The 23929-nt window shown below is 39.2% G+C and overlaps 1 protein-coding gene across 4 annotated transcripts in view; it reads left to right on the top strand.

Moving 5' to 3' along the window:
* AMMECR1 (AMMECR nuclear protein 1) overlaps positions 1-22303 on the top strand; it is a 70431-nt gene extending 48128 nt beyond the window's left edge. The window contains exons 3-7 of one of the 4 annotated variants that reach the window (XR_005956646.1): positions 7182-7296; positions 13743-13833; positions 15008-15104; positions 17931-18669; positions 19269-22303. Coding sequence is in view for 2 of the 4 variants with exons in the window: in XM_041485348.1 (XP_041341282.1) it covers positions 7182-7296; positions 13743-13833; positions 15008-15104; positions 17931-18045 (418 nt within the window). In the remaining 2 variants the exon portion in view is untranslated. Of the gene's footprint in view, positions 1-7181; positions 7297-13742; positions 13834-15007; positions 15163-17930 lie in introns of all 4 variants that reach the window. The other 3 variants (XR_005956645.1, XM_041485348.1, XM_041485349.1) reach the window with 3 other exon arrangements.
* The last annotated feature ends 1626 nt before the right edge of the window (positions 22304-23929 follow it).

Genomic DNA, 23929 nt, shown 5'->3' with positions numbered 1-23929 from the left:
TTTGTTCCACATGGAATGCTGTTGCTGTTACCTGCTGCACTGTGCTGATAAAATCAGCTGAGAACTTCAGAGATGTACTTCTGTGCCATACAACAAGTGTGTATTTCTTTTTTTATCCTCTGACTACCACTTAGCAACATAATGTGCAGGAAGCATAAATGTTGTTCTTTCCCTTTCTGTCTCCCAAATGTAAGGGAGGGTTCAGGAAAAACACGTCATTCACAGTTGTTTTGTTTCCTGGAAATTTTTCCAGTCTGACCCAAAAAAAAAAGAGCAACAATATAAATAAATGTTTTTTGCTTGCATTCAAGTGATTTGATGTTGTGTTTAAATTACTCCTTGAAATCGCCATTTAAATTGGCAAAATTCTGCTGGTCATAAATAAAAGTCTGTAGAAGGCTGACCTGTGGGTTGTGTTGGGCTGTCTGATGGCTTATGCTGACAGCTAGGAGGATTGTATTCATAATAATTTCTGCCTTCTGAAGTAGAGCACACTCTGCCCTGCTTTTCTGGCTTAAAAATTAATTGCATGTCGTGACTTGGAAGCTGTTAGTTTTCTCTGGTATCTGCCAAACTGAGCTATGAGAGCTGATTTTCATTAGGAAAATACTGGTGGTCTGCTTAAGTGTTCCTTAATTTCTTCCTCTTGAAATTACTGAATGAAAAAGTAAAAATCTGAACTAACTTCACTGATCAGTAACCAGCAATGGAACAGTAAATACTGTTTTTCTTTTCTTTTTTTCTTGTTCTGAAACCCTGGCACCAAGTGTCTCTTGCTGTTGTCTTTTCTTCACTGTTCCCTAAAATCCAGTGAGTTTACCACTCATTAATTTAAGGAGGTTTTGAATTAATTGAAGTACAATATCTCAGCCCTTTGGGTTGAATTCATTGACAAAGGGCCATTTCTTTGTTAAATACATCTTCAAATGTAATTCTACTAAGCTTAGTTGGCTCAGTGAAAAAAATTGAAAAATCTCAGGGTTACACTTACTGAGCTAAATAAAGAGCTGGTAGGATTTAAGTATTTTCCCTACCATCTGAAAGTAGTGCCAAGGTACTGTTTATGAGAAGAGGGTAATAGTTTGTAAAATAAGATCTTTAGACCACTTTTCATATGTGTGCTGATGAAATTTGAAGAATTGTTTAAATGCCATAAAATTGTGGTTTGGTTTAACTGTGTTCAATATCAGAAACTGGTTAAGATAATTTATTACAATAGAGTGAACTAAAAAAGTAGTGGAGAATTAATTTTTAATTGGATTAAATTTATCAGTTCTGTTTGATTAAGCTTTTGGGAGCTACATTTCTACAGGGTAAACTGAGCAGACTGAAAGAGAGGCTGTCACAAAAAGTAGATTTTTAGGAATCAGGGATCTTGGATTCTGTTCTCAATTCTGTCACTGACTCAGTGTAAGCCTCCTAAATTGCATGAGTCACTTAATGTCCCTGCCTCATTCACACTTCCTATAAAAGTGAGTATTACTTACATCATGCCCAGTGTTTGACAGCTGCCTTTGCATCTCCTCCTCCCGTGTCGTGTTTAAACCTTCAAAGTAATTTCCAGCAGTGTACAGAACTGTACCCAGTTTTATCTAAACTGTCCAGTATAGGTCTGTAGATGGGACTATCCCCAAAAAAGACCTTTAGTGGGAAATTTCACTGTTCATGTTTGTTGTTAAATAACAGTGAATAAAACACTAGGAATTCAGTTCATTTAATGCCACCATTCATCTGCATCAAAATCCTTCTTTACTATTTTTGATGCTTATATGCTATCAAACTTTTTTTAAAGGATCTTTTAAATTCAATCCCAAGGATTTTGAGGTATTTTTAAGCAGAGTAATTAAACTCCACTACTACTTATTTCCCTAATTTGTGCTCTGCTGTTACCCATCTGGCCACATTTAAGAACCCTAGGTTCTCAGACACTGAAGCTGACTTTTAAGGCATTTTTATAGCCTACAGAAATTATGGAATGAGAACATAATAATGTATTTCATTTTGGTTCACCTGCACATACTATCATTTCAGGTTGTTCTAAGAGCTTCTGTGGTGATATTTTCTAGAAAACAAGATGTAGTCTTAAGGAACATAAATCTGTAAAGAATATAATTTTTATTCAAATCATCATGATGTTTGTCACAGCAACTCAAAATACTTCAAACAATTCCCTTTTTTCCCTTTTCTTTTTATACTTCTAGTGTCTTTGAAGCATTTGCAAGCTTTTCTATATCCCATGTACAAAGAGGAGTGGTCCTTGGAAAATGAAATTACTCATAAACATTTCCTACAGCCACATAAACTTCATTTGAAGAAAAGCTGAGATTTGTATAGTATGGCTCAGCTGAAGAAAAACTGATAGTTGAGTAACACTTTGTTTTGGCTTTTTTCCTAACTGGCAATTGCTTGATCTTGGGACATCCAGGACTGCATAAATATTTAACTATAAAGGCCATGTGTATGCGTGCATGCATTTAGTATCTAAAAATAGTTTTTCTTGAACAGGATTCAATTCTGACTTTACTTGCTTCACTTTTTACATGGAGCAGACTCTATATGGAAAAATGAATGCCCTTTTATTGGCCAGCTAGAATTCCCCTTGTTTGGCACTACCTCTTTTCAACTCTTCAGTACTATGACCTTTCATTTAGTCAGCAGCAATATATGCAATCTATTTCTGGGCATGGAGGAATGAAGAACAGATGGCCTAGAAAATGCTTTTACAATTATTGGGCTTTTTCTTTAAAAGTAGTTTTGAATGCCACCTAATTTTTCCAACTTGTTTTGCTGATTATTTCCACTTACCCTTCCTTAGTTCTAAGTTAAGATTGTGGAGTTAATATTTTCTAAACATGGTATTGAATATGCCAGATCTCATTCATTTTTTCTAACAGAAGAATTGACAGAAAAATACAACATTGAACAAAACTGTAAAATCAAATTCTAAGGCTACAAAAGTACAGACACATACAGATTATCCTGCGCCAGATAAGAATGTTGATAACCCACAGTTACATAGTGATTTTTTTATTCTGAGTTCAGACCAGTGGCAATCCTTTGAGGAAAGCAAGCATTGCCTTGTCTTGTTTTCTGCTTGCTGGGAGTTGGTTACCAGGAGGCACATGGCAAGTACAGTGACATGTTAGGGGAGGCTCAGCTCTGAATTTCCATCCACAGATGTTTGTAGAGTGTGTGAACTGGATGGTAAGGGCAAACTGCTGCCTGTAGAAACTGTTTCTTGTCTGAACAGGAACTGTAAAAGTAAAAGCTCATGCAAGGATTTTTTTCCTTGCTGACTAAGTGTTGACATCTGCTGACACTTCTGAGAGCGATGCCAGTTTGTCAAGCATTGAGAGCTGAGACTTGTCTAATGTGGAAGCCGCCCTTGAGGAACCACTGGGCACCATCCTCTTGTTCCACTGGCACCATCAAAACAGTTATAGATGGTGATTTCTTCACTACCCACAGAGATGAAGTTTAAACTCAGGGATAATGGCTGAGTTCTGAAGGGAAGCATCTCTAATGCCATATGTCTCCTGCTAGCCAGGCATTGGGAAATGCAAAACTGAAAGCAGTTCATCTGTGAAGAGGTTTTACAAAGCTGGTGTGCTTTTAAGATTCGCGAAGATATCTGGAACTTACTGTAGAGTTTGGACATGGTAGCAACAATAGAATGATTGAGAAGATGACTGGTATTCTGACTGTAATATAGAGCACAATAAAACAGATCTTGGTTTTTTTAAGTAGTATGTGATGTCCAAACTCATTAGGAAAAGGTTCTTCTAAAGCTGACTCCTGATAAAATTTGTTTCACAAATTTTGTTAGGAGACAGTATTTCGTGTATAGCTAATCAATATATGCTCTCTTGTCAGCATTTCCCTTCAGTAGGTTTTACTACAGTTCCTGATTATCAACACAAGTTTCTCCAGGTAAATTTAGGTTTTACTTACAAAACAACAGAGGCAAAGTTATTTTGAAAGATGGAAATGGTCTGAAGACAGGCCAAGGAGGATTAAAATCACAGAAATACCTGTGTAGAGTAGTCACAGTGGTGTCAGAAGCTGTTACTCAAATCTCTGGTCTTACTCTGCCAGGCTTCTCACTTACCTCCAGCAGCAGGAGTCTTGAGACAGGATCTGTGCACCAGTGTCTGTAGCTGTGGAGGTGTCGAGGAGAAATTTTCCAGCATGCTCTACAGATGGAATAGCACCTGGCAGTTCAGCAGGAGTTACTTATAATTGAAAGCACTCTATCATTTGATAGCAATATTTTAGTTCTTGCGAGGTGGTTACATGAAGACAAGGTATCTGTGCCAGTGTCATTGCTGAAGAATGGAGTAGGCCACCTGAGCTGGCTGCTCAGTGTGTGCTGGTCACTGCATGGCACTGCTTTCACTGCAACTGAACCACTTGGCTGCCTCTGTGTGCCCGAGGCTTTTTCACCTTTGTGTGCCTTCCTGCTCCCACTGTTCATCTGAAGGTTTCATATCTCAGCTTTTTATCAGTATTTAAATATGTCATGATTTCACTCATCTTGTTTCAAATTATTACCTCAGCATTTAAGTGGGGTAGCTGAGCTGGGGTGTCCTGCACAGGGCCAGGAGTTGATGATCCTGATGTGTCCCTTCCAGTTTAGGATATTCTGTGGTTCTGTGAGACATGGCTTACGTGAGCATGGGATGGGGTTTGTTTCTGCACAACTTGAAGAATGTTGGATTACAGATAGTTTTATCATTTAGCAATGCCAGTGCAACAGATCTTCAGTGAGTGGGAATTTGCTGGAGACTTCTACTGCTACCTTTGTGGGGATCAGGCTTACACCCACAGCACACAGACGACCTTTGCCTCAAAAAGTTGAAATTTACAGTAGATTTTGGCAGCTGTAGGAATTGGAATTCAAAGACAAACTCCTAGTACCAAGTTGTGAAAAAAACAAAAATAAAAACTTTTTGAAGGTTTTAAATTTTTGCAATATGGGAAGTGTTTGCTTTGTAAGATGGTTGCATAAATTTCAATAAACAGATTAAAAGTAATATTATCAGTATCCATGCATGCAGTTGTTTGAAGGGTAACTGAATTTGTTGTTTATTGATGAAATAATGCTTTTCTGTCTGGTTGCTTCTCAGTAGAGTGTTCACATAGATTGGTTATATGACAGAGATGCAGGAGACCTCATGGAAATGAGCCACCTGCAAATAAGCAAACCTATAGTAGCAATGTATTCAAAGAGGATTGGGGGTTCCAATAATAATTTTTTATTTAAAAGGGGGGTAAAATGTTATAAGTGTGTATACATGAACTTATAAAATAAAATTCAGAAAAGCTTTAAAGTACAGTGATTCCATCTCTGACTCAAAATACCTAAGCTATAAATAACTGGATTCCTGGAGAGTATTCTAGGAAGGTACTCCTGGACATTTGCTGTGACCATGTTCTTTTACTCATTCATTTTGCTAACTGCTTTTGGTAAGGATTTACTACTAGATAGACTTAAAACTAGATAGACTTCTGGTTTGAGCTGTCCCTGTGTTCTGAGTGTTCTCCCTTTACATATGTATGTTTATTTTCATCACCGTGGGGGGAGGATTTGAAAGCTGAATTAGGTTATTGGTATTTTGGGATGTTGTTGGTATGCTGTGGCTATAGGAGTTATTTCTGATGTTGCTCTGAACATCAGAGAGCAGAGGATGGGTAACTGCCTGGTTCCAGCAGTTTCAAAGCTAGCCTGGAAAATCCCATCAGCATTACCTGCTTTTGATACATCTTCAGTGGATGTCATTAGTTAAATATCATAGGCCTTAAACTTTAAATCTGTTCAGTGTTCCCAGTTCTTCACAGGTCTGTGTAGAAAAGGACTTGGGAGCCTGAATTTCAATGTTGTGTTGTGTTTTGTAATAACTGTAACAAAAACTTTGCCTTCCCCCCACCCCAGAAAAAGTAGTTCTATTTTAACTCTTCAGTTTATGGTATTAGTTCTTGATGGGAAACTGTTTCTGGTTATACATATGATGATTTCCTTTAGTTATACTTTACATGTGGGTTTTTTCTCACGTGTCCTTACGTGGTCTGATGTAATGAAGTTCTATTACTCTTTATAAAAACGGTGAATTCTGGCTATGGCTGTGATTATGTTAGCTAAGGGGCAGCCACTGGCTCTTGGCCAAATAAAACAATTAAAAACAATCTAATTGTTAGACGAAACAATGAGACACATGAAGAGCTTGGTAGTATTTCAGTAAGTCTCTTAAATTCTCTTTATTCCTCCAAAAGCTCAGTTAGCAGATTGCTGTTTTTGTTGGAAATGGTCGTGTTTTTATTCACATCATATTTCAAAGCCTAAGAGAATAAAAGATTGAGATGCCACCCTCACATTAACCTTTCCTTTGCTAATTTAACTGGTTCTTAACCAAACTTACGCAAGTAGGCTTTTACAAGTGTTCTTACTCATGGCGTTGCTTGCTGTGTGTTTCCAGGCGCGCTGGCCTGTGCACAGGGGGCTCCCTTGGTGTGGTTTTACCCCACAAGTGTGTTTGTCTGTAGAATGGTCTGTCATCCATGGATTAGCTGTTTGCAAGCTTCCCTGTTACTAATCATGACATCTGCTTTGCAGAACTTCCTCAAGTCCTGTAGGTTTACAGGTCTGTAGAGCCCTTGGATTTTTTCACCTTTTTAAATTCACCTTTGCTAGTGAGCATGAATATTAGTATTTTTTAGAAAATATTCCTCTTGTTTGGATTTTTTTTCACTGAATAATTAAATTCTACAATTTGATTACTGTATTGAGTGTTTGATCACTGCAGGCTATAGAATTTCCCCCTTCACTTTGTATTGAGAAGTTTAATCCTTTTTGAAAGGGGTTTACAAGTTGCAAGGAGAAGAGCTATTGCTTTTGTAACTTTTTTCCAAAAGCTTTCTGGTACTGTAAATTATATGATTGTCACAGTAGCAAAACCAGCTCAGGAAGCAATGACCCTGATCTGATTGGCCAGCCAAGAACCAAAACAAATGTCTAAGGAAAAGGTTGGAAATATTGATCAGAGTGTATGTTACACTGGTGACTGGATAATCAAACTGGTCATCACTTCATCAGGATTTGGTTTTTTCTCCTTTATACTCTTCAGATTAGATCCTTGAAATTAAAAAAAAAAAAATCCTTTCAAATTCTGTTTTGTCTTCAACAGTGCCCTTAAAGATAGTCGTTTCCCCCCAATGACGAGGGATGAGCTGCCACGGCTTTTCTGCTCCGTGTCTCTACTCACTAACTTTGAAGATGTGTGTGACTACATGGATTGGGAGGTAAGAATGTCAGGTATCTTCCATGAAAATGAACATCTGTAGCTGAAGTAACACTGTTTAAATTATCTGCATGTATTAGTGTAGCTGTCACTGTTTTGCACTCTGTACACATGGGTATGTGTGTGGATTCAAAAGGCACTTTTTGATAAAACTGTTGTCACCTCAAGAGTCTGAGCCATGCAAATGGAATAAAGTTGTGGTTTTGCCCACAAAGGCACTCAGAGTGGTCTGCATAGTTGTCTTGATGTCTAAGACTCCATCAAGGAAGGTGTTGTCTGGGCAAGGGTGTCATGAGGCCTCATTGCAGCATCTACCTGGTAGATCAGTCCATTGACTCTGGAAAGGGGTGTTCCAGGGTGGAAGTTAAGAGTCTGATGTATACTTCTAGAAACAAGTACTGCACAAAATTGCCGTCCCAGAACAAGCTGCTTCATTTAGCTTGTAGAGACGTTCATCTTCCCCCAAACTTGGTTTACTTTCAGAGTGAGTGTCCTGCAAGGCCTCCCAAAGCCTTTGTGCAGTGAGGCCATGTAAATCATTGCTCTCACGCTGCTTATGCATGGAGCTGAATCTGCTCTAATTGCCAGGTTCTAGGAAACCTGCATGCATCCTCTTGGAACAGCAGCATCAAAGAGATTAAAAAGCAGATGCTGACGTGTGTATGACAGTGTATACTGATGGAAGTGTTAGTCTGTAATGTTCTTTTCCCAAAATTATTTAGCATTAGATGCTTGCAAAAAACAAGGTACTTGACTTAAGATGACCTCCTCATCTTGGTCATCATGTTGCATTCCTCATTCCTCTTTGAATCTATTTTTGAGTGGACATAAGAAAAATTTTGAAATTGTCATAGAATAGCAGACATTATAGTGCCAGAGACACCACAAAAGCTACAGTATTTGCCTTTGATAATAACTTAGCCTGACTAAATATTTAGAATTTCTTAGGAGAAAAAGAGGCTTTCTGTTGTATTTAGAGATAAAAAATGTACATTCAATAGCAATTGCACTTGTTAGAACAGTAAGAGGCCCTGCTGTCTCAGAAGGAGCATATCAGCAGTAACCTCAGCATTATGGATTTTACAGTAGCTGAAAATTGACAAAGATGTGTTTCCTGTTCACCTTATTGTAACAAGGGCTTTTTACCTTCTGCTGTGTAATTCTGAATTGAGATGAATATGGGTTTTATTTGGTGTTTATGAGCATTTTCACCATTATCAGAAATACTCTTTTTTTCTGTAATGTCAAACCAAAACCAAATTTTAGCAGAAACTGTGTCTGCATTCTCAATAAGAAGCTTTTACAGAGTAGTCTACCTTGTCACTGAGCCATTTGACACTCTAAACAGTGTTTTCAAGTAATCAGCTAGTAACTATTAGTACTAAAGTGAGAAATCAAAATCATAGAATTTTTCTCTATTAGGTTGATTGCTGGTAGCCAGCACTGTGATGTTTTTAATTTCATTTATGATAATTTATTAAAAATCAGACTATGAATACACTCAGAAAATGTGAAGTGCATAATGAAATACCATTTAGCTCTTTGCATGCTGTAGTCTATAAATATTATTAGGTGTTGTTTCATTGTCTTAATAATAAACTTCTTTCCTTAAGGATGAAAACATCTAAACATCTTCATCCTTAAGAAAAAGCTGAAAGCAAAGCCTGAGTTCAAAGTCCACTTTTCCTTGGAAAGACTGGTTTTAGCTTTGTTCCTTGGGAAACTGCTGATTCATAACTAATATTGATTCATAAGTAAGATGAAAAAAAGCAGGCTTTTACTTTCTATGCCCTTTCTGTATTTTGCTGCAGAACTTGTGAAACTTTAACAACAGTGTAAGTAAGTATAATGCAGAATTCTAGTGTTTCTGAATTCTGATTGATTTTATGCATTCTTACAGTTGTTCTTATTGGAAAGCCATGACTTACAAGGGAAGAATGCAGGGGTCAAAAATATGAAAGGCCTTGTGTTGCTTAGTTGCTCTCTCCTATTTCATTTAAGGTTTTCTAATGATGAGTTGTTAAAACCCTCCATAAATTCCTACAATTCTACGAAATAGTCCCAAACTAGGTTTCCATGCAAAAGGACTCAGAGGAGGGGGGTGATGTATAAATATGAGATTATAAAATTTGTGGTTGTTAGTCCTTAAAAGAGTGATTCATCACTGTGTGTGGCTGGCAGTGAGATAGCTTAGGTCACCCATGTGTATTTTAAGGGAGCTGCAGTTATGCAATATTAATGGCAAAAGGACATTTCAGGATGTCTAGAGTGTGATGTAAAGAGAGTCTGCATCTTTCATCTCCTGTCATGCTGGGATCATCCTGATCAAGCCTAGTTAGGAGTCCTTGCTTTTGCAAGGACTTTGCTGCTGATGATCTTGTGGGAGCCAGGTCAGCAGTTTGCTGACACAGGTCACAATATTTCAAAATTACCAATTCAGACAACTCAGGTCTCTGAGAGACTTAGAGACAGTGTCATCTGAAGTCAAGAGTGAAGCTGTCTGGAGACAGCTCAGGAGTGTCTTCTCTGTGCTGAAGCAGAGTGGTGGATGTTTTCTCACATAAAGGAGTTACCTTCCCAAACTAAATAAATGAATGTTTCACCTGTAAAAAGCAATGTGAGACCCTTTAAGTGGCAGAAACTTCCATCAAGTAAACAGGAGATCTGTGTGAATTCACTGCTGTTAGTTCCCATGTAGCTCCTCAAATGACTGCATTTTCATCTTTAATAAAAGTAATTAGGGGAGAGTACACATTTTTAAAAGACCACTTCAATGCCGTGTTCACAAGGATGCTTCCTGAAATGCAGCTTAGCATTCTTACATACCTGTGACTTTGTGTGAGTTGCAGTGCTGAACAGATGTAGGGCTTTGAAAGAAACACTGGGAGTGTGAGAGCTGCATCTCCAGTTCTGCTTCACAGAGCCCATGAGAAACTGCTCTGCTCTGCTCCATTTGCTGCTGGGATGGAGCTGCACAGCCTTTCCACCTCAGAGAAATGGACAGCATGAAAAACTCAAAGATGTGGGTTTTGGTGATACTACTGCTCTTTTATTAAAGATCAGACAGCAAAGGACTAGTTACAAAACAAGTTATAAAGACCACTTATTTTTAAACACGTGCTATTGATAGCAGGCATTCCTTCCCTACATAAACTAATTCAGGCCTGCTGATCCAGATCCTCTCCTCATTTTTTATTAGGAGATCCTAAAGCATTGCAATTGTATGTAATTATAACAAAGAACTTCTTGGCTAGACTTGAGCAGTAGCTCTTCCTTAAAATACCTTGAGAGAGCTCTTTGCCCCAAAGTTGCTGTTAAAAGCTGCAGAATTGTATGTGCTGTCTTGATACAAAAGGCCTTTAACCTGTGTGCACTGGTTTAAATATTAGCTTAAATAGTTGTAGGCAATAATGTTGACTGAAAGGCAGCTTTTCATTGTTGACAAAGTGGGTATATTCAGGAGTTGTGGAAGTTCTTTCCTGCCTGCAAGTGCAGCGGCACCAGTGGCTCTCAGCTTCTGTTCTGTAGAACTGAGAAGAAAGTCTGGATCTCACTATGTTCTTCTCTTTGGTCAATATTCAGTGATTCCATCTGTTGGATTCCATTCCAAAGGAATGATTATGCTTGACATGAAGTAGAGAACAAACCTCCTGAGGAGTCTTTTTCCTCTGTTGTTAAATCATAATGTAGCATTTAGATGCTACTGAAGATGATCAGAAAGAAGCCAGCATATTTGCTGCAAATGTGGGGCTAAAAAGCTGTAGAATTGAGCTAATGCCAAGTGGGATCAGCTTCAAGAAAATAGCAATAGTCACTTAATCTGAATGTTTCCATTTCTAAAACATTGGTGTACAGCTATTTCTATAGTATTAGGTAAATTAAGGGGAAAGTTGCTGTTCTATAGTGTCACAAGGAATACTGTGCAAGTTCTAGGCCAGCTTTTTTGTTGGAAAAAAAGGAAAAAAACATTTTTTCTAGGTTGCTGCAGAGACTGAGCTGACAAAAGAAGGGCTGTTCCTTAACCCAGAGCCTAATTTTAGGTGGCCTCTGGCCACTTACACAACTGATCAGAAAGTTTATATCTACAAGTACTGCTCATATAAACCATAATATTTCATTCTCTAAAATGCTATAGAAATATTTCTATTGTCAGAGATTTTTTTTTTGCCTAAGTCTCTCTCCTTACCTTGCTTTCCTCTCCCAATAGCAACAATTTAAATAGGTTCCTATCCACGTGGGAGGCTGAAGCAGCAATTGTGTGGTCCCTTTTCAGCTCCAGAGGCTGCCTGTAGGCAGTTGTTTCCCTAATGAGTGGTAATAGGTGAGGCAGAACTCCAGCTCTATCTGCACAAGATTGGTTTGTTTTTCTAAACTTCACAGACAGATGCTGTTGTTTTACAGAATGCTGCCTGTAGTGCCTCAGTATTTTTAGTCTGAGAAGCAGACCTGGGGCTGTGTAGGAAGGTGTGTGCTGGTTCTGGCAGCAGGGCAGTTAATGCCACACAGAGACCCAGCCCTTACCTCCCATCATGGAGAGGGCTATTTTGGGAAATCTCACAGAAGTTTGCATCAGTTGAACACCAGTCTCTTGAGGAAAATAAATTCCATACTGTGCCCATGCCAGTCTTAGTGTGCGTCATTTTTATTTTGCTTGTGTATGGCTTCCATTTATTTAACTCAAGCCTGCTAGCTGGAATTGAACAATGAAAAGCTGTTTGTCCTGCTCAGCTGCACAGTTGGAATTCATGCTCCACAGGATGCTATGAAATTCTCCCCTGCTGTACATCCCTTTTTCTACAGACATGGGCCTAAAAGTCCATTAAAATGGTTAATGGGAAACATCCAGAGCAGTGATGCAACTTGAATGTTGCATCATACTTCAGTACATCACTAGTGCTCCTGGTTATTATGCAAAACACTTGTGTAGCATTTAGAATCTCATATTCTGCAGGATTTAAAGGTGTGCAAACCTTGGAAATATTTAATCTTAGTACTGAATATACACAGTTACAAAATCACCAGCTGCAGAAACTTAATGGTTTGGGCATAAACTCTGTAGGCTGTTTTCAATTTCTAACATAATTTCATTTTACTTTCAGGCCTTTGGGCTTATAATTGTATCTTCTGAGTATACAGATTTAATCTCTGATTATATGTATATCCATGTAATGAAAGTTGGGGTTTAGGAATGTTTGGTAATGAAATAACATGTTAAAAGTTGCAGTGAATTAAATTTCTTAGTCACAAAGTTACCTTTTTCCTATTTATTAACAATGTTAGATTCATAGGGAAGAATGGTTGAGGCCATGGCCAGCCACAAAGGACTCTTCCTCCCATTTCCCCTGCTTATATATAAAGAGTGAATAGTTCAAAAATTAAAGTCTTAATATAAGCAAATATGTTAATTGAAGAAGTGGTAGAGCTTTGTAAATATTCCTTTTTTGGTTTTTGACTGCCCTGCAGTTATGGTAAAGTAAGTAAATTGTCACTGGAGAAAATGTTACAGCATTTTTTGATTAAATTTGTGTCCTCAAGGATGTGCCACACCAAACAACGTGATATCCTTTTAAAACATTGACTCATTTTCACATGCAGTGTTGGGATTCATATGGAAATAACATCTTGGTTATGTGGGCATAAAAATGTCCATCTAATAATGCTTTGTGTTTGTGCACAGAATTCAAAAGCAACTGAAAACCTTCTGGCAATGGAATATCTTTTATGGCCTGATCCCAGTGCAGGTACTCTCCACAGAATTATTGTAACCTGAAAACAGGGGTCTTAAACAATGCCCTGGAAATGTGCCCAGCCTCTTCATTCTTTTTCTCCCAATATTTTCAGCATTTTGATTTTTATCTGCATCCAGCTCCTTGGTAGTAGTAATCTTGGTTTCCGTGCTGTCATGTTGTCACCTTACAGTTCTAGTAGCAGAAACAGGAGATTGAGGCTCGGTACTTCGTAGTATTTCCATTTCCTCCTCATACATGAGGTGAAATCTTGAAGGCTCCAGGCTCAAGTCTGTAGTGTGACAAATCTTTGTTCAGTTGCTGCTTTGAACAAAATTAATGCTCTTAATTGAAGCCTCATTAGATTTGGCAGCTGTTTTGCCTGCAGATTATAGCTGGTGACCAGGTGATTTTATCAGCAACAACAATGGTGACAGTGTCAGAGGAGACAGAACAACTTTAGCTCCTCAGCTGGATTTCCTCCAGCCCAGGAATGAAGCTCTGTGGTGGGGAGCAGAGGAACATCCTGTGTACCTGTGCTGCTGCTGAGCTTACATGGCAGTAAGTGAACACCTCCCGAAAACATGACACCCAGTGCAGTGCCACCTCCTTGAAACTCTGTGAAATGCTGTTAACCACTGCTCACGTTTTGGATTTGACCATGTCACCATGTTGTATCTTTCCTCTGGTGATGTGCTAATGGAGTGCCAATCTCTTGCAGGTGGGTGTGCATGGCATTAGAATAGAGTTCATCAACGAGAAAGGATCCAAGCGCACGGCCACCTACTTACCCGAGGTCGCGAAGGAGCAAGGTCATTGTTGCACTTTATTTCCTAAGATCTGGGGAAGAATTTAAAATCTAAATTCTGTATTTCTAAAAATACAGAATTCTGTAAATCTAAAATGCAGTATTTGACCCTGCACTGATGTCAGATGATGGAGCAGTGTTTAATTGTAAGAAGACTCTTATATAAAATGCCCATTACATGCCTGTGTCAGTCTCCTAGAGGGCTTCACTAAAAACTGTATGTGGTTTTTGAGCCAGTCATAAATGCAGTGTAGCTATAGGAAAATAAAATGTGGAGGAACGGTACAGTGCTGTCAGCCAGGCTAACAGCTGTTAAAAGCTGCCAGTTTCTGTGTGGCTGCTAGGCTGGGATATAGGGAGATGGAGAAGCTCTGTTAAGCATTGGGATGGCTGGACAATTATCTTAACCATGATTTATTCCTGAATCCTGATGATCTAGTTGTTTTTCAATGAGGTACTTTCTGCTAGTACTCAATTCCTGTTACAAACACTGACTTCCCAGGGTTTTTAATGGATAGAAGGAAATTATTTTCAATATAGAAGTGCAAAAGAATGTTGTTAAGTCCCTTTTAATAGAGGCACAAACTTAAGTTTGTGAATTCAAAAAACTGGAGTAGATTTTGTTGAACAGTATTTTTCTGACGCTAAACACTCACTATGTTTTTTTATTTCCAAGGTTAGTGTGTGTCTGTCTCAATGTTTATAGTTTGCATTACTGTGATATTTATGAAGAAGTCTGATTTCAAGTTCTCTGCACATGTTCAACTAATAATTATTTTAAATGTTATACATAAGTTTAGTTTTCCATATTGCTATAACCATTTATAATGTCTGAAGTGACTGTGATACATGATCATACCTGAATGTTTTGGGAAAGTTTAGTTTTGTATCACACACCCAGTTCAGGACACTTGGGCAGAGTGGGTTCACTTTTAATATATTTCAGCTATGAGATGAGAAATACATGTTGTTTGTAGAGTGAGCTGTGTGTGTAAAGAAATGCTAAATGTGGTATTTCCTTCAGCTGTTCTGAAGTAGGGAAGAATGCTTTGGTTTATCCCAAATGCCAGCAGAGCCCTTGCACTCTCAACAGCACCACACACTGTACTGTGCTTTTGCAACATCTGTTCCCTATTGCTTCATTTCTCACTAATTTGTGCTACTGTAAAATCCAACAGGATGGGACCACATTCAAACCATAGATTCCTTGTTGAGGAAAGGAGGCTACAAAGCTCCAATTACTAATGAATTCAGGAAAACAATAAAGCTAACCAGGTATGCACTGGGATACCACACAGAGCCCTGTTGTAATGCTGGGAGGTGCTCCTTCCTGGTAAGTCTGCTGCAGATGGTAATGGTAAACTCTCCTGGATGTGTCATTCATGATTGCTTTGTTCCCAAGAGCAGTACAGGCTTAGGAGAAGCTTTGCACAGGGATGGGTGGCCCTAAGCAGGGAGCAAGAGGCAGCTGTTCAGTCCAGGGTGTGATTTGTCAGGGACCTGCAGATGTGGGCTGAACTCTGCACGTTCACAGCAGTGCTTTAGCTCTGCCTTCTCAAAGAGGGATTTTTGGCTGCAGTGGCTGTTCAGGGCTGTGGTTAACAGGGATTACTTGCTCTTGTTAGATTTATTTGGGCGTGGTGCGTGGTGGGGCTGCTGCTGTATTGTCATGGAGGCCACTCAGAGCCCTAATCTGCTGGATCCTCGGAGAAACCTCTGGGGTTATGCCCTGTGGAGTACAGGTTTCCCTAATCTTGAGGTGTGGGACTTGCAAGCCATGCTCTGCTTGCACAGCCAGTGTTCTAGAGAAACTGTGTCAGGATATTCCCAGGAGTGGGGACAAGAATTTAATATTTTATTTCATACTAGTTTCATTTGGCTTTGCTAATTTAATAAAACGTGTTCTTGAGGGCTCCTTAGTGTGTGGCAGCCAAGGTATTTCAGAATTAGCAGCAGATACTCTGCCCATAATATTGCCATTAGGTGTTGAAGGGTAGTCCTGTGGAGTAGCTCTGAGGAAGGGAAACATTTTATTCTGAAGGTTAAATTAGAGAGGAAGGATTTACAGAAATCAGCTAAATTTCCAAGTGCAGAACCCCAGTCTCCCTTTAGTTTATTTCAGCTGTACAACTTGTTATCTTATTTTCAAAAAGATATTCAAAAAGAGTATCTGGGGATAGCTGAGGGCAAGAGTAATGATGCAATAGACCATTTCTGTACCCCTCAGCAAATAAGGAGCATATTTTTCCATTAAACAAAAATTATATATAGCATGTGTTTTCTTCCTGCTGCATGATTTTGCTTCAAGCAATGGCAAGGAGCACAAAACAAAAGAAAAACCGCTGAAGTTCACCCCCACTCTTCCCAAAAAACCCACAAAAAGCCTTATATTTCGTGTAATTAAGTTCACAACAATGAAACTGCTACCACAGTCGATTGCCTGATAAGTGAAATGAGCAAACCATAATTTTTTAACATTCAGAAAAAGGGGTTTTTTGACTGCCTGTTTTACTTGCTTTGCTGCTTAAAATCTCAGATACTGCTGACAGATTAGAGACACTATTATTAAAATAGTAATTGTTTTCCAGCATTAGACAACCTCTTTTAGAAACTTATTTAAATAATTTATTGCCATACGTGAAAATAACTATTGGAGGAGTGAATAAGGGCTTTTAACTTCTTTTTCAAGTCTTCTGAATGAAAGTAAACATCCTGTGTGTGAAGAAGGCTTTAGTCTGTTCATGAGTCTGTCACTCCCTTCAGGTTCACACCCAGCAGTTCTGGCCATGTTTTGAAAGAGAGCTGAACAGTGGCACAGAGGGACTCGGGGCAGTCACAGGGTCTGGAATGCAGGGGTCAGCAGCTGGGGACTCTCTGCCATCTGCACATCTGTCAAGGCCCAGAACAGGAGGAACAAGGTCCCTTGTGTTCCTCATTGTCAGACAGTACTGATGCAGATGTATTCAGAATATTTGTTGTCAGGACCTGGATTCTGTCTTTAGTTAGAGGGAGCTGGGCAATGTTCTTGTGGGACCATTCTTCATTATTTTTCAACTGACTTGGGAGTCAGGAGAGGTCCCAGTCGAGTGGAAGCTGGCAAATGTTCCATTTGGAAGAAGGAAGATCCTTGTTATTACAGGCCTGCTGGTCTCACTTCAAAGCCAGGTAAAATTAGTTTGGTGCCTCTCTGTGAGGACATCAAACTCTGGAGTGTGATGAGAGGAAAGTGACCAGAAATGGTGAAAAGGCCTCAAGGGCAAGGCTCGGGAGGAATAGCTGAGGTCACATGTTCTGTTCAGTTTGGAGGGCTAAGACCTTGCTGGGGTCTACAGGTTCCTGCAGGGGAGCAGTGGAACAGAGCTGCTTATCTCCTCTTGCAGGTGACCAGCAGTAGAACGTGAGGGAAGGGAATGAAGCTGCCTCAGGGGAAGTTCAGGCTGGACATCAGGAAAATATTCTTTACTGAGAAGGTAGTCAGGCACTGGAACAAGCTGTCCAGGGTCATGGCATCAAGCCTGTTGGAGGCCAGGGAGTGTCTGAACAATGCTTTTAACCATATGGTTTAGTTTTAGGTAGTTGCGTGAGGAGTTGGGAGTTGGACTCGATGTTCATGATGGGTCCCTTCCAACTGGAGATACTCTGTGATTCTAGTCCAAAAAGAATGTAACTATATTTAATGTAGCTGGGATAATTTTAAAAGCAGAATTTGGCAGACAGTTGATACTGATTGCTTAAAAACAGCCCAATAATCTATAGTGCTTGTTTATGGTTTTTCCTACTAGATTTTTGTAGAGGGTTGGCTGCAGCTACAGGGACATTCTCTATTCCCTCTACCTCAACCAACATAGTAGGCAACCATTTTTAACAATTCTGTTTGCTTAAAGTATTTTTTCGTAAGCAGTTACATTGTGATTTGTCGCGTGATTCAGGAAATGACCCTGACAATTGTGGCAGTTCCCTTGTGCAGCTGAAGTCAGTCTTATTCCCAGCATCAGAAGTACAGAGCTCTTACCACTGAACAAACCAGCAGTGCAGCATTTCTGGTGCTACTTGCAGCTTCCTGGTAACAGTTCCTGAATTGGCCTCTCTGCTCTTTGCCAGGTACCGCAGTGAGAAGATGACGATGAGCTACACAGAGTACCTTGCCCATCGTCAGCATCATCACTTCCAGAATGGTATTGGGCACCCCCTTCCACCGTACAACCATTATTCCTGACACTGAGCCGCATGACCAGTCACTGGACCTCTCTGCAGACCTCTTCCCAGGAGACCCTGCCCCTTCTTGGTCTAGCTATCTCTATTACTGTACCATTTTATGATGATAGTTTCCGTTGCCATGTTGAGGCTCCTTGGTTGGTTCAGCTCATCATGGCAACGGGAGGGAAAACTGCATTACTACAAAGATCCCATACCTTTTTATTATTGATTCACTGCAGATTTTTTTGCAGCATATACCCTTGGGTTTTTTATGAAAATTTAAATTTCTACTTCATTAACATTGAATTATATCAATCAAGGCTTTCTGTAACTGTGGATGGAAGGAAGAGTTTAAGGATTGCAGTTAGGGATGCTTTGCTTAGCAAAAAGGCATTAATGGCTTTTGCATTAATGGGTTTGATAGGGAATGAAACATATCAGATTCAGGTATTGAAGTAGACAATGAATTGCATTTTCATAACATTCTTAATGACGTTGTGTGTACAATATCTCACCTTCACAGTAAAGATTCCATGTAGCTCTGTACAGGATCTCCAGATCCAGCACAAACAGCCGGAGCACCAAGGCTGACATACAAAATGCTTTTTTGGGATGAAGAGAAGCAACTCATGTACAGCGAGAGGTGATGTTAACATGGCAGCATTTTCAGAATCAAGTGGCCTAAATGATTTGGGCACAATCCAGTCCAGGACCCTTTTGTGTCCCATCCTGTGCTGGGAATCACAGGCAGCCCAGGCCTGTCGGGAGTAGCCACGAGAATGCATTTATAATGAGATGATGCCTTTCTGATGACTCAAATTAGGAGTGACATTTGTGTCCTAAAAGCAGATTGGTGAGTAGCAGATGTCATATTAAAAAGGAAATGGATTTAGATTTTAGTGCCTTTGACTATAACATAATTATATACGTATATATAAAATTCATAGAAAACATATACTCCAGACATTTTAGCAAACCCTGTTGAGGCTGCTCTGGCACATCAGGGTTTTGGACACTTTTTTTTCTCTTTAAAATGAGATTTACTTTTTTATTATTATTAGCAAATTTATTTTGGAAAAGAGAAATCCCTGTTTTGTTCTTCATCTGCTCTTGAACTTACTGAGTTTTCTCAAGTCATGAATAGTTGGATCAAGTTAACTTTGGTTTAATAAAAGAAAAAAGACTGTTGTGAGAGAGCCAGGACAAGAATGCCATAATGTTACATGTTTTCATCTATTGCAGGAATAGTGCTTGAGAGCTGTAAGTACTGTGTAATAATTCTGATACCCCTCCACACGGTAGAAGAAAGAAAACCGATTGGAACTTTTTCCTGCTGTAAAAATAGGATTTAGTAAAAGGTATGTGTGGTCTGTTTGCAAGGCCAGTCCCTGGCAGGAGCTCACTGCTTCCTCCTGTGCCTGCAGAGCTCCCACTGCTGCCTGTTGCAGCACAGGCCGCCTGTTAGAGAAACAACCTTCCTCATCTGAGTGAGTAAACCACAGTAAGCAGAAATTCCAGTTACTTTGAATAATGAATGTTTGTAAATACATAGATATATAAAAATCAAATAGATAAAATTCAGTTTAAAAAAAATTGGATCAACTGTAAAAGTGTTTCAATAGGGTTTCATAGTCAGATAAGGATAAATTATGCTCATCCCTTATATGAGGTTAGGTCTGCCACTTAATTTCTATGGAGGTTCTTGTAGAATGTCTTTGGTATTCCTTCATCCACAGCATTTATGTCCAAATATTACCATTTTCAGTTGCGATGCCTTAATTTTTAAGCAGAGGGCCTGAAATTTCAGGAGCCAAGAGATGCCAGCCAGAAGCTGCAAAAATGAGTAGATGTTTATACAGAGGCTATTTTGGATGATACTGTTGTCTTGTTTCTACTTGGGGAACACTTTTAGATTAATTAGTCTTCAAGTGGAAATGTGAACAAGTGGCTACCTGATAGAGTTGTGTTGGTTTTTTTTCTTGCCCTTATAGGGAACCTGAGCACAAACTGAATCATTCTGCTGCGAAAAAAGTCATCCAACCCCATCTTTATCTGTCATCTCGTTACAGCTCGCTCGTGCTTCTGCATGAGCTCATTGTTAGAAGTTTTTTAAAAAGATCTATTATATATAAAAATATATATGTATTGAAAGGTGCTAATCAACCTCAAGAAGGTCACGTGACTGGTCATGCGGATCTAAAATCATATCAGATTTTTTAAGAAATCTTCGATATATGCAGATGTTATACAGAATTTCTTACCAGTGTAATAATGATATACTGATGAATAAACAATCCTGCAGGATTTTAAGGACAAGGTCAGCAATACTTCCCACCATGGCTTGGGGGAGAAAAGGATAGTTTTGTCTCCTTTTTGTATACAGCATAATGCACAATGCATTTTTGTCTATCTCTTAGTAGCTGTTGCTTAAAAATATAGTTCAAGGGTGTTATACAAACTGTAAAGGTGTGCTTTTGAACCGAGCTCATGCCAGACCCTTCTGGACCAGAGTTTTGTATCACTAATTTAAAAACTGTTACAGAGTCTGTGGTCAATCAGATTGTATGATTATTTTTTTTTAAAGATTGGAATAATCAGTCTACCTACAGTGTTTCTAGGGCACCTACCTCCTCAGCACACTGTGCTGAACTGCTGCAGATTGTTTCTCTGTAATTGTGGGATTCTTTGTACCAAACATGCAGCTCACTGTGACATGCACTGGCACAGAGTAGGTCTGTTTGCTTAAAGCTAATCAGCAATTGCTCTCACAAATGTCATTCCCTCGTAGTTACATTTAGTAGCTTTTAGCTGTATTGTTGGGGTTAGCTACAGATCAGCTTTTCCTTTGGGGTACTTTATAGAAATTAAGGTACAACCAAGTAGCTTATTTCACTGTTTGTTAAGTTGAAATGCTGATTTTATTTTTTTTTTTTGTTTATGAGCACTACTCAGTTTGCCTTATTCCATTGAAGAGGTTGTTGGGTTTTTTTTTTTTCATTCTCTTGCCTAATGTTCCTAAAAACTCTGTTCTGTAAACTGAGTTAGACAACCGAACCATAGACTTGACATGAAGCTGTTACTTGGTGATGCTTCAAGTGTCCTTCCTGCTGCCATCCCAGCGGATGCTGCTCCGGCAGGGGTGGACGCTCCGGTCCTGACCTCAGCCCCGCTCTGGAACCAAGGTGGGCACAGCCCTGGCACACCTGGAGTTTGTATATGGACCTCTACTTGTCTTCAACTGTGCGGGTTTTTAAAACTGTTGTCTGGAGTAGGTTACATCTCTTATGTGTGTTAGATCGAACCAAAGAAGCCTCCAGCCATGCCCAAATGCTGCTCCTAAAGCCTGCCTTCCAGTCCTTACAAAATCCCTGCAGGATTAAATGTGTTAACTTTTTTATTTTTGTACAGTTTCTAACTGATTTTTGCTAGTGATGTTAATGGAATTAAGTTTATTTGGGGAGTCTGAGTATCTCCTCCATTTAAATAAACTGGTGACTTTCATTTTATGTTAAAAAAAGAAAAAAAAGTTAAAAAAAAAAAAAAAGAGAAACCCAAAGTGTGCCTCTCAGATTTAAGGGTTTCTGATTACATTTATTCTTAAGACCAGCAATGATTCTTTATATACAAAGATATGTTTTCCTCATTTTTTATTACTGCTAAAGAAAAAAAATAAAAAAGAAAAACCTCTTTCTTTGCTCTGGACTCAGTAATTGCGCTGGTACATAAACGCACTGAGAAAACAAACTTTTGTTTGAAACTTTTGTAACAACTTATGACTGTTTTTGTATATCAAAGTTGATTCTTTTCAAGATATTTGGATCTAGTTTCTAAGTTATTTTAGTGTTTTATATGTTACAAAGAAAAAAAAACAAACTTACTTTAAATTGTTCACCAGCATCTTGAGTTATCTTCAATGCCATGGTGACACACAGTGGGCTTAGAGCTACCTGGAGTAGCTTGTAAGGCCTCGGTCTTTTCCTTCCTTCCTTAGCAACTCAATTGATTACAGTAATATCACAGATTACCTGAACCCCCTTCCTTTATAACTAGATCCTTCTTCCTTCCACATTTAATTGCTATTAGTGTGAAGAAACTGTCGAAATGGGCATTTTAATATAAGTACGGCTTAAAAAGAGAAAAATGAGGAAAAAGAAAAAAAAATGCTAGAAGGTTATCTGTGGGTCTGTGAGATATGGCTGTGGAAAGATATTGTAGTAGTTTTAACACTATTGTTATTACCTTTTAAATCATTTACCCAATAAAATAAGGAAAAAGAACCACCATTTCTTTTTATGTTTCTCTCCTTAACTGTGTGGCTTGGTCAATGTTTTTTATTGAAGCATTTGTGCCTGGTGTTAATGTCAAAGGCTAATGGTGTGTTAGAAATATTTTCCTGTCTTTCCTTTTGTCTGCTGGAGGAACAAACTGGGGACAGGTACGTGCGGTTTTCACTAAACACTCCCAGTGAAATCACCATCTATATCGGCTATATCACAGTTATTTATCTCAGTATATTCATCAGTATTTGTAGCAATTGCCAGTTCAATTTTATACTTCTTGTCTAACTTTACACGTGGAATTCTGTCCAGGCCTGAGCTCCCTACTGTGAGGGGCAGAAATGGTTTCAGTCTTTTGAAGCAAAACTTCTTTGCAGAAGCAATTCTACTGGTGTCAGCAACATAGCACTGGTACCCCTGACAGCCAGATTGTTCAACAGAACATTGTGCCAATGTGTATTGAAGAATCTCTGTCCAAGCAACAGCACAGCTGATGCCAAAATCAAGTTGGAGAACTCTGGTCCCTCAGCCAAATTCTTGGTGCACTGAGAGACTTTCTACTGAGTCTGAGTTAAAGGGAGCATATTTCCTCTGTAGGATAATTCCTGAGACAAAGCATTCCATCTCCCTGGAACTCAGCTCTGAGTTTAGAAGGGCTTTTGTTCGCCTCATGCTGTATTAACAGCTCTGCTGGCTGTGGATGCAGTGCCTTTGAAAGCAGAGCAATAGAATCCATGTAACCTTTGGAAGTTGAAGTCTGATGCAGCCATTCCTTCACTTGTTCTGAAGCTTTGATTTAGGAGATGAACAAACATCTGAAGGGAAACCTGCCTGAGTAAATACTAAACCAGTGATGGAAGCTTGGCTCACAGATTTGGTAAAATTTAGTATAAAACCTACACTAAGCCTAATCTAAAACTCTGTGGCCATTGAAAGGCAGAGCCAGTTACCACTTCCTACAATGAGTTTCCACTCTTCTCAGCGCTTTAGCCAGCTCTCCAATTCCCATGCTGTAAAAATCAAACCAAGCCAGTAGCATTAAGGGTGTTTCAGATGTAGAAACTTGCTTATTCTTACATATTTGTTGGTATTAAACAACAAAATTACAACTAATTTCCAATTAGTTATAGAGGGCTGTTGACAGTAATCAGCAGTGCCTGCAATGGGAAATGGCTTGCTTGGTTCAACTCAGGCTGCCATACAGCACTTCACACTGGATTTCTACTTAAGCTGTTTCATCAGTCTTTATACTCTGCCAGAGAAATTAAGCTGGAAAATTGATTCTTTTCCCCAGCTACATGAAAACTTGAATCCTCTGCAATGGAGATATAATAATACAGGGTGGGCACATCCAGTAAGTTCTTTTTCCAAGAACAGTATTTGCCAAGAACTGCACACAAGGCAATAACCTGCTTGTCTGAGCTGTACTGGGTCACAAGAATACGTCTGACTGTGCTGCAATCATGTTTATTACAGCCAGAAGCATTTGCAAAGTACATTAACACTACTTTGCCATCCTGTGGTGTGGGGCTGAGTGCAGTCCTGCAGCTGCTACAGCAGCTTTCTGAACAAAGGTGTGAACTGAAAACTTCTGTGCATGTTCTCCCATCTTCTGCTGAAGTGCTG

The sequence above is a fragment of the Pyrgilauda ruficollis genome, unplaced genomic scaffold, assembly GCF_017590135.1.
Source record: "Pyrgilauda ruficollis isolate IOZ18807 unplaced genomic scaffold, ASM1759013v1 scaffold7, whole genome shotgun sequence".
NCBI lineage: Eukaryota > Metazoa > Chordata > Aves > Passeriformes > Passeridae > Pyrgilauda > Pyrgilauda ruficollis.
The sequence above is the reverse complement of the archived record's forward strand: the minus strand, read 5'-3'. Positions and strand labels throughout refer to the sequence as shown.